The following is a 10,961-nucleotide window of genomic DNA, read 5'->3' on the forward strand; positions in this document are numbered from 1 at the left end:
TCTCCTCCCTCTCTCTTTTCTGCCTCTTGAGAATCCATTTTCTTCAAGATTTGGTTCAAATTTCACCTTTTCTAATTAAATCAACAATTCATTCTTGTTGGTTGATTGCTTTCTCTGACTTGGGTTTTTTAATCAGTTCAACTCAGCATGTAAGTGTCTGTGTTTGCAAAGCACTGTGCTATGTGATGGGGATACAAAAATAAAAAATAGTCATAATTACCTTAAATCAGCTTATGTTATCAGGAGTACAGTATACAACAGACTTACAGATAAATACTTATTAATTAAAGCCAGAAAGTATTGCTATAACAATTGAGGGAATGAGAACGACCTTGTAATCAGTGGATCCCAGTTGATTATTGAAGCAAGCTAGGGATCCTAGGAGGTATCTTTGAGGAAAGATTTCATTCCAAGAATTGGAGAAGAGGTGAGGGAAGAGGAGAGAAGGTAGTTTGAGGAAGGAGCCTGGGGAGTCCAACATCTGCAAAGGCCCAGAGATGGTAGATGGAATGATGTATATGGAGAAAAGCAAATAAGACAATTTGATAGTATATGAGAATCAAGAGTATGAAATACCTGGAAAGATAGGCATGAGCCTATGAAGGCTTTAAATGACAAACAGACGAATTTGTGTTTTATCTAAAAGTAATAGGGAGCCACTGAAACTTCTTAGAACAAGGCAAGGGCATTTTCAGGCCTTTTTAGGAGTGTCAGTTTTGCTTCTGTTTGATGGATGGGTGGGAGTTGGGAAGAGACATGAGGCAGGGAAATCTTTGGGATTCCATAGGTACAGTTTATCAGTGTTGTCTTGAATTAGGGTGTTCAGCCAGGTGTATGAAGAGAAAGGGATGAATTTAAAAGAGATTGTAGAAATAGAATTGCTAAGACAGGCAGCTTACTAGCTTTGAATATTGGTGGGGAGGACTGATGGAAGGGAAAATAAGTGCTGAGGTTGACATAGTAGTGATTGTTCACTTACAAAAGTTGGAAGAATGGTTGTAGCCTCAACAGAAATAGAGAAGTTTAGAGAAAGGGAAAGATAAATAATCTTTTTAGTATGTTATTAAATGATAAGTAGGTCTTATTCTCTCCCATTTTATAGATGGGGAAAAAATGAAGCCTGGATAGAGGAGAGGAGTGATTGGGCTCTGGTGATGGCAGGGAAGTTTGTGGCCTTTATCCACCACTATTCAATTGCTACTTTGCATGTATTGAGAGGAAAGCTCATCATAAAGGGTCATATTGTAACATGTCCTAGACTTGGAGAAAGGTATACAGAAATTAGAAACAGATATGTCTGCTTTATATGTTCACCTATCTAGATAAGCTTTATTGATAGACCACCTCTGAAAGAATTGGGAATAGAGAGAAGTGTGACGGGCATAGGAATCTCTGCCATCAACACTGTTACAAAGAAGGGTGTGTATTTGTGTTTGTGCCCTCACTTGCTTCAGAATATGCATCAGGGGCTTACCAGTTAGGACTCCTTGTTTCTTCTAGTCCTTAGCCCCTGAGCAAACTGGTAAAGAAGAATTTCCTTTGCTTTCCTTTTTGCTGTGCTGAACAGCACTATATCTCCTTAGAGCTGGGCCTCTTAGATTAGAAAGAGAATACTAATTGGAAAAAACAGACCAGAGGGCCATGGCCATGACCATATTCTTAAAGATTGAATGAGAACAGTTGGTCACTTGCTGTGCTGCCATATCCTAGCAATAATAATAACTGACATTTATAAAGTGCTATAAAATGTTGAGTACATACATTCTCATTTGATTCTCACAAATACCTTGAAGTAAGTATTTTCCTCCTTCCCCATTTTATAGATGAGAAAATTGAGGCTTAATTGACTTAAATAACATCATGGTCACAGTTTCAAGTGTAGGCTAGATTATAGACTCTAGGTTCAGATTTTTTTCTTCCTCCCTTCGAGCCTCTGTATCAGGCAGAAACTGTCTGATTGGTACTTTCCTCATCTTGTCTTTGGCCTTTTTCCATTTTACTCCACTTGAGTTGCCATTTGGGTCCTTGGGCTTCCATTCCCAGCCTAGTGCTGCCTTAATTTTAACCAGATTCTAGAAAAAAGGATGGTGATATCCTGGGAATATATGGAGCCAGGAGAAATCCTTCCTGTTCCTAGAGCTTGGAATTCTTTTAAGCTCTGATAACAACTTAAAAGGGAAAAACATCCCTTTGAATTCCAAAGGGTGAGCACACAAGGCTCTCCAGGCTCATCTCTATGTAATTGACTAAGGAGGGAAAGCAGGTGATTGAGTATTGTCCCTTTTTCTTTCCTGATAGTCTACAGGGTTACCAGATGAAAATAGTTCTTGAACAATGAGCTAGTGATACTGGAGACTTGTAAAGGCTGCTGCAGTGAATAGCTGGCTTGTAGTTTATGAATGCTGGATTTTTGTAGTCCCAAGGATCTGGGTTTAAATTTTGCCTCTTACAACCCATGTAATCTTGAGTTTTTTACACTTCATTTTCCTTATTTCCTGTTCTAAACCAGGGCTTTTTAAACTTTTCCACTAGTGACCTCCTTTTGCCTGACAAATTTTTATGTGACTCCTGTTATATAGATATACAAATTAAACATTTATTGATAAATAAATCATAATTTTGCAAAAATCCCCCATTCAGTTATAAGACTCCATCTGTGGTCGAACCACAGTCTAAAAAGTTGGGTTCTAAACTAAAGCCCATTATCCTGTGCCACTATTGAAAGTCAAGAGAGAGGAAAGGCCTTCTTTTCACAACTCAAAACACCAAAGCAAAACCACAGGCAAGGTGTGGGCATGGTGTCTGTGACACTTCTGACATTGAGGTTTCCAAAAAACTCTTTGACCACTCTGATTTCTTCTTTTGCTCACAAGTTTTAGATGTTTTGGGCCTCCTAAAGAGGCTGACAAGTTACCCCTGAGTTCTGCACCCCAGGCTGTTCTCTTATCCTGGATCTTCAGCAGTTGGATTTTCAAAAGGCTCGTTGCTTTTTTGTGTGTGTAAGCAGGGCGGTAGCTTAAATTTCAGTGTCCATGTGCGTAGCTCTTTGAAGCTCTCATTTTCTTATTAATCTTTTAATGTTCCCTTCCCCCCTTTCTTCCAATGGACTAAATGCACTTTAAAGCTGCTCACAGTCTCAAATGGAAAGAATGTTTTCTGTCTTAGCAGCTGCACATTACCCCGAGCTTAGATGGCAAGGGGTTATGAAGGAGAAATTTGGAGGAGGAAGGGTTATTATAATGTAGGGGTGAGGGCTAGGGAAGAATCAGTGAAAGAAATAGAATTGTAGCAGGAATTTAAAGGAAGGCTGGGGCAGGCTGTTTGATGTATATGGCTCAGAAGACTAAGGATTGAGGGTAGAGTGGCAATGTCAGGGATCTTTAGAAGGGCCTTTTTAATACAGGCTTGACTTCAGGACCATCATCTCCATTTTGCTTTTTCTGAAAAAGAAGTCTTAAGTCTCCCTATTAGGGAAGTATTAAAGAAAGCCAGACTTGTTTTTATTAGCTTGCCCTTTCATGTACTCAGCATGTAACAGGATATATGTATTTCAGTGATCAGTTGTAATCTCTTTGAGAACTTATATTTAAGTAGAAATAGCATAAGTAGGATGAAGAATGAGTGATTTCACTGAGAATACTTAGGGGGGCATATAGGAGTCATTGAAAGCTCCAGGCAAGGCCTAGAGGACTATTTTCTACAGATTCAACGTCCCCTTTCATCCCCAGAAAAACATGTTACCCCTCCCTGCCACAAGTCTAGGCAATTCTGGACAAAACTAGCTCATCCTTCATAAAGATTTAGTTAGCATAGAAAAAGTCTTGTGCTAGGAAATAGAAACAAGAGGGGACACAGTTCTTGCCCACAAGATGTTTTACAATTTACTTGGTCATGGGCATAAACTGAATCCATAGAAGCATACCCTCCTTGGTCATTCCTGTCCCACCTCTCTCATGCTAAGGAAGCCTACTTAGCTACAATGAAGCTTAAGACATGACATCTCAGAAGAGGGACCTTTCTTTAGCTCCAGGAAATGCTCCCCTCAGCCGGGACTGGGAATCTGATATCTGTTTTGTAACCATTGAGGCTTTTGTTTATCAGAGAGGAAAACTCTCACTTTGGGGATCCAAAGGGCAGCTCTGCTGCAAACTGGAGAAGGCTTTACCCTCACAGGCAAATGCATCTGGATCCCAGGCAAAACTTCATATTTAAACAATGTCAAGCAAGTACCTAAAGTTTGTTAAGTACTAGGGAGGATAGAAAAGATAGTATTAGAGATGTCAGCTATCTCTTGGAGGGCTATGTTATAGACACAAATAGTAGATATCAATCACCATGCAGAATTTTAAAGGAAATTCAAACCAAGTGCTATGTGAAATGTGAGAACTATGTAAAGGGTGGTTATTGCCTGGGAAGCTTTCTAGAAGTGTCCTTTGAGTCATTCCAATCCTGAAGAGAGAGAACAGCATGGGCAAGGGAACAAAGGGAGATGAGAATAGTACAGTATATCAAATAATGTAATTTGGCCAGAGTAGAGAATAGGAGAAGAGTCATGCTGTGATTTAAGGCAGAAAAGTTAAGGTGGTACCAGGTTGTGAGGCCTTTGACCTTAGACTAGTTAACAGCTTGCTAGGATTTTAGCTGCTAGGACTAAGGCTGCATTTCTTTACCACCTGTCTATGTTTGGCCTTGGGTACTGAGTGCTGTCACTATAGCACTCCCTCATGGGCCTGGAAGTAGAAAATCATTCAGCAAAGATGATAGTATTTCAAAACTTGGTGCCTGACTCTCACAGGTGGAAAGAGGAAACCTGAGGGATGTGGGATGGTAATCCTTTCCTTAGCCCCTTACATCCTCTTTGCAGACCTTATGATCAATCTTTATCAGGCCTAGTTTGGCAGTTTAGGAGGAGTGCAGAACCTAATTAGTACTCTTATTCGCTCAATGTCTGAGATTAGCATTCGTCTATAGTGAGAATCTCAGAAGATTGACAGCATAGCTGTCTACTTGTAGAATGCAAGTTGATGTGTATGGCTAGGTGTTAGGTACTATTCTTTCATTAGAAACCAGTTGCCACACTTGAATGTGATCGGGATTCCAGAGGAATCCACAGGAATTGAAGAAAGCAAAGAGCCAAGGAAGTGGGGGCTTCCCTTACTTTATTCAGAAGCCATCCATTCCCATTGCCCAGGGATACCTTGGATGGGACTTAGAAATTTAGTAAGTGAAATGAATTTGAAGGAATTATTTTCCTTTTTTAGTTTTCTTACCCTGATACTGTATGCTCCACAAATCATTCAAAAGAATCAAGCAAAGCATTGGGGGGAATGGAAGAATAAGGGAAAACAATGATGAATTAGTTGGATCCTGGGGAGAAGAACATCAGGCAGTGGGAGAGGAATTGAGGAAGTAGCTAACTCCTCTTTCAGTTATAGCCCCTTTACGGTTGGTGGCTATCCATGGGAATCTGTCATTTGCAGTTTGTTCTTTGTCAGTAGCAGATCATCTCAGCACTCCCAACACTTGGTGAGGTTGCCTTTTCCTATTCGGTTGCTCTCCTCCTACCTCCCTTCAAAGTTCTTCCCCTTTCTCCTTCCCTCTTCTTCTCCCGCTCCCCCCCCCCTTTCCCCCCTCCCCTTGCTCCTAGCTCTGTCGTTCTGTCTCCTGGACTCATTCATAGATCCTGCCATGAATTTTCTCTGACCCCTTGGGGCCATTCCCACACACAGCTTTGATGTGTGTGCCCAGAGCATGATTGACGGGGAAGTTTTAGTGGCGGCAGTGGGGAAATGAAGAGCTAAAGGCTGGGCTTTGAACTAAAGAACTTTGAGCTGGGAGATGCTGTACTTAGTTATCTCCTTCAGAATATTAATTATTCACCTCAGTAATTGGGCATATAAGGAAGAGGTTATTAAAAAATTCCAACACTTACTCCCTATAAGAACTTTTTTTTTCCAGATTACATCTGACATAAAAGGAACAATCTAGAAGGCCACGTACTGGGAGAATGGGCAGTAGGATTCTTTTGTCCTACTCCTCCACATGAGACCCCTTCCTTTAGGACTTAAGAGTGTCATGTTTGAAGCTGAAGCAGTAAGCAGAGGTAGATGAGATGCAGCCATAGCACAGAAGACACACTAGGGAATACCACAGATCTGGAGCTGAGGGGGTTGTCAAAGTTGCAGTGGCTTTGTTAGAGTTCTTTTCTTCCTTCCTGTCCTCCTCAAGGCCATTTATTTCCCTGTTCTGAACCCTGTGTCTTCCTGCCTTCCCAGTCCCTAGCCTCACCTGGTCTTTCTGTGACACCTCTTTGCCTTCCTGCAGGCTAACCTCTTTCCTGCTGCCCTTGTTCACTTTGGGTCTGAAGAACCAGTAGGTGAGTGAGAACCCTTTGGCTGTGCTGAGCTAATTAATAGACAGAACTCCAGCAACTGTAATCCTTCCACCCCTGCCTTGCCTCAAAGCTTTTCAAAGATCACTGGCAAAGGTCCTGAAAGGGGAGGGCGAGGGAACAAAATTTCTTGAAGAGGCCTGGAAGGGGGACCTCCGCACATATTGGCAGAACCTGAGAGCTACTGTGCACCCTTCATTTAGGTTATAGGAGACAGGCAGACCCTATGGCTCCAGCATGTCCCACCTTGGGATTGTGTTCCCCATGGGAATAGGACATCAACATTGGTCACACTGTCCTTAAGGACAACCAGGGGAGCCATGGGAGAATGTTGTCCGGAGCTAAAGGCTGGGGACAGCTGTGGGACTCACTCTTCCTTCAGTCCACCTGAGGGTGGGACTCGGGGTTTTGCACAGATTTCTACTTGGAGCCCCAGTTGCTGGAGAACACCATCTCTCCATCTTCTGCTGATGTGCTGGTGGCCAGGTAAGTCTTGGGAATTGGAGAGAGGGGGATGAGGGTTCAGGAACCAAGCAGGTACTATTTGAGGGGGAGGGAAACACTGTTTAAGTTGAATTTAACCCTTAAACCTACCCACACTCCTTTTATTTGGTTGCCTGCTCAGGTGTATGTCTAGGGCCTCAGCAACGCCAGCTCTTTTGCCAGCCCTTGAGCCTGAGTTGTCTGAACAGGAGGAGCCCACTGAAGTGGCAGTAGAACCCTCACAGCCTGTTGCAGGAACTGCTCAGCCTGTGAGGAGGAATCTTGGCAAAGTGCCCAAGTGGCTAAAACTAGCAGGTACTTTTTGTGGAAGGTGGATCTCATGGGGGGGAAAGATGGCTTGGGGCTAAGGATCACTAACTCCTCCCCTTTTTGTACTGCAGCTGGAAAGAGGTGAGAGCTCATCATGAAAGGAGGGGACTCCTCCTCTACTCCTGCTACTCCTATCTACTCCCCACCTGAGCTGGGAATAAAGAATTGGTGTGCTCCTCCTAATCAATCCCAGTGTCTTCCTTTCTTATTGCCAAGGGAATGGGATGAAAGTGTGAACTGAAATAGCTGGTAAACAAGAGGAACCTCATTGATCTTACCTCTTACTATTTGGATTTCTTGGCCCAACAGAAATTCATTCTGAGGGGTTCAGAAGATTAGGACTTTCCAATTTCATATGAAATGAAATTTGAACCTGTATTCACATCTTCGGCTCAAATACTATATAATCTTTCTGATTTTGAGTTTGCTCATCTGTAAGACAGGGGCAATAATATCTCAAGGAGAGATCATATGGCTAGAGAGAGCCTTGATGTTTGGAATACCTGGGTTCAAGTCCTGACACATATTGATGTAACACCTTTAAGTAAGTCACTTCTTCTTTCAGTCCACTCAGAAATTCCAAGACTATAAATTACAGAGAATGACTTGCAGTGGTAAAGGAAGCTTCTTCAGCCAAAGTCTCCTATACCAGTGAAATCATAGGTCTGGTCCTTATCACCATCTAGTTATAAGGATGGTGCTTTGTAAAGTTTGGGCAAGTCACAGTCTCTCTGGGACCTGTTTGTCTTCAACTATAGAAAAAGAGTTTGGATTCAATGGCTTCTGTTCCTTTCTTGCCCACATTTGTGATGGTATGATTGCAGACTTTCTCTTCTACTTGGGATGAGAGCCCATTCCCTTTCACTTTCCCAGTCCTTAAAATTCTGATCTGGTAGGGTGGGAAAGAAAATAAATTCACCAGTTAAACCCTTCTGAGAATGTAATCACTTTCCTGTCCCAGGAGCTCTATTCTTGAAGAAACACAGATATCCTTAATGACATGAGCTTCAGCCTCTAGCCCTGGATTTTTTCTTTTTTTATATAATTGACATCATTAATGACCTCCCTGCTAAACAGAACAAAACTCCAATGAAAAGAACCTTTCATGTGATCATTTGCCTAAACTGGAGCAGCCAAGGATCTGGCTATCTCTCATTGTCTGGCTGACCAGGACAGGGAGGGAGTCTGAGAAGGAAGGAAATGGAGCAGTGGCCATCTTATTACTCCTCAGGATCTCCCTAGTAGGTCCCTATCTATCTAAGAACTTTATAGGTCCCTATCTAAGAACTTTGTAACTCTCCTAAGACCAAGCTGTGGGTGTGCCCTATGCAAGTAGTACCCAGGCCAGGCAGGGGTTTCCAGTAGCTACTCCCATTTCTTCTCATTGGGCTAGACACACCCACACCTCTTCCCAAAGGAATAAAGCACAGTGGAGCTTTGTACCATCTGAATGAACTTCAAAGTGGCTAAAAGGGGCGCCCAGGGTTCCTGGCACTTGTCATTGTCTCCCCATACCAGCCAGCATTTCCCTTCAGGTCTAATTACTTCCACATGCTCCCAAGTGCTTTGAAGCACAAAACCTTACTGAGAGAAGGAAAGGAATAAGAGAAAGGTGGAGAGATGGGGTGTGTTGGATCAAGGGGTGGATTAAGTACTGTACAAGAGGGAGGCAGTAAAAGGCTCCCATTTTCTCAAATTCTTTTGAAGAGTATTCAGAACCAGGCCCTGTGTCTCCTGCCATTTCTGGATAGTCAATACTAATCCTAGAACATCATCAGCTACAGCTCCCACACTGGAAAAACAATGGTGTAGATTAGCAAGAATCTAAAAGTCACTTCAAAAACTTACTGCCCACCAAAGGCACAGACTGACAAAAGTGGAGTCAAAGGGCTGATTTTGTTTTCAAGTTCTGGCTGGGTGGGAGTGCAGCTGTGCTCCCTCAGCCACCTGATTTCAGGCAGTTGCCTGTTGAAGCAGTGCTGCAGACTTTGCAAGTGCCTCTGGGCTCATTTTTAGACTCCTGGCTTCTATGAAGTGAGTGGTTATCTCTGCTGCTGCAAATAGCTCTCTTCAGTGATGTTTGGGGCACGTAATGTAAGGGATGGTGGGAAGACTCCTAAAATGTGTCCACTTCCATTAGGACTCCCCTCCTTCCCCATAGAGGGGGTTGGGGAAATGATAACCAAATAAAGAGCCAGTTTGGAAAGAGCTCTTTGGGAGACCTGGGTTCAGCTCCAATACTGTTTCTGGGCCTCATTTTTTTCATCCATACAATAATATTTTCATATAGGTATTGGTATTTGCATTGACCACCTCACAAGGCCCTTGTGTGTGGAAAGTGCTTTATAAACCTTAAAATGCTAAATAGATGTGAGTGAGCCTGAGAGGCAAATGTCCTCTGCTGCTTCCTTCAGACTAAGTCCTGAGCAAAGAAAGGGTGGATGCTAGAAGTTGGCAGGCATGTTTTTGGCCAACCATCTTTATGCTTTATGCCTGCTGGCCTTTCCTGATGGCATGAGTACAAAAATCATCCAGGCTGAAGATGAGCAGACATCTGCTGGGTTCTGTGGAAGTTAGGACCCTGTCAAGCCTCTTAGTGAACTCTTATATCACTGCACTGAACCCTAGTCTAAATCAGAGATTCACTTTTTCATTTTGGTGGTAACAGAACAAAGTAATTTGTTCAAAGGCTCTTAAAGGAAGAGGCAGAGAAAGGCAGTCAGGTGTCCATGATTATTAGGTACTAGATGGCACTGGAGAGGGAGTATTGCCCAGAACCCAAACTTTTTCAGCCAATTGGAAGTCCCTTGTACCTGTGAAATCATAGGTCGGGTCCCTATCACCATCTAATTGCAAGGATGGTGCTTTGTAAAGTTTGGGCAAGTCACAGTCTCTCTGGGACCTGCTTGTCTTCAACTATAGAAAAAGAGTTTGGATTCAATGGCTTCTGTTCCTTTCTTGCCCACATTTGTGATGGTATGATTGCAGACTTTCTCTTCCACTTGGGATGAGAGCCCATTTATTCCCTTTCACTTTCCCAGTCCCTAAAACCAGAGAACCTTTACCCTCCTTGAATCCGTTTGTACAGGAGTTTAGGGACCATAGTGCCTGGATGCCTATCAAGGGCTGTTTATGTGTATGCGCTTAGGAAACTATTTCACCTCAGTCAAGCTGGAAGAGCCCACCTTCATTGCTCCTTCATGTGTTGCCTAATGCATGTCTGAGGACACTTAACAGGACAAGTGGACCTGGGTGTCCAGTGCCCTCTGTGGCACCCCCCTCTACCCATCAGTCCTGTGTGGCATCCAGAAGATGTCATCAACCTCTCCCCACCCCCCTCCCAGCTCTCCCCACACACCCCGGGCCACTGCTCCAACACACAATTTTCAAGAGCCTGAGGCCAGCCCACACAAACACTACTTTATCCTGCCCGACGGCGGCAGCTTCTGGAGCAGTGGCTGCAGTGAGAGTAACGTTTTCCAGGCAAGCCAGGCTCTGGGCTGCGGCTCATGCCCACATGTGTAAGGTTTCCTATTTCACAGCTTCTCTCAGCTGCCGGCGGGGAGCTGGCTTGTGAGAGCTGGGACATTCACACACATGCTGTTTGTTATTCTGTCCTTTTTAAGAGTTTTGCTTTCGTCCTAAAAAGATGGAGAAAAAAGCATGGGGGGAGGGGGAGAAGGGGATAGGGAGCTGAATAAGGCTTTGAAGCAACTTGACTTTGGGTGATTAATGGCAGTGAAAAGGCTAAGCCAGG

The 10,961-nt window shown here is 43.4% G+C and overlaps 1 protein-coding gene across 2 annotated transcripts in view; it reads left to right on the forward strand.

The window, feature by feature from the left end:
* The window catches only part of ASPSCR1 (ASPSCR1 tether for SLC2A4, UBX domain containing), a 142,357-nt gene extending 134,970 nt beyond the window's left edge, over positions 1-7,387 (forward strand). The window contains exons 13-16 of one of the 2 annotated variants that reach the window (XR_012481113.1): positions 6,325-6,376; positions 6,595-6,877; positions 7,017-7,189; positions 7,276-7,387. Coding sequence is in view for 1 of the 2 variants with exons in the window: in XM_074260468.1 (XP_074116569.1) it covers positions 6,325-6,376; positions 6,808-6,877; positions 7,017-7,189; positions 7,276-7,289 (309 nt within the window). In the remaining variant the exon portion in view is untranslated. The remainder of the gene's footprint in view (positions 1-6,324; positions 6,377-6,594; positions 6,878-7,016; positions 7,190-7,275) is intronic. The other variant, XM_074260468.1, reaches the window with a different exon arrangement.
* Positions 7,388-10,961: the final 3,574 nt, after the last annotated feature.

The sequence above is a fragment of the Sminthopsis crassicaudata genome, chromosome 4 (genome assembly GCF_048593235.1).
Source record: "Sminthopsis crassicaudata isolate SCR6 chromosome 4, ASM4859323v1, whole genome shotgun sequence".
NCBI classification, from domain to species: domain Eukaryota; kingdom Metazoa; phylum Chordata; class Mammalia; order Dasyuromorphia; family Dasyuridae; genus Sminthopsis; species Sminthopsis crassicaudata.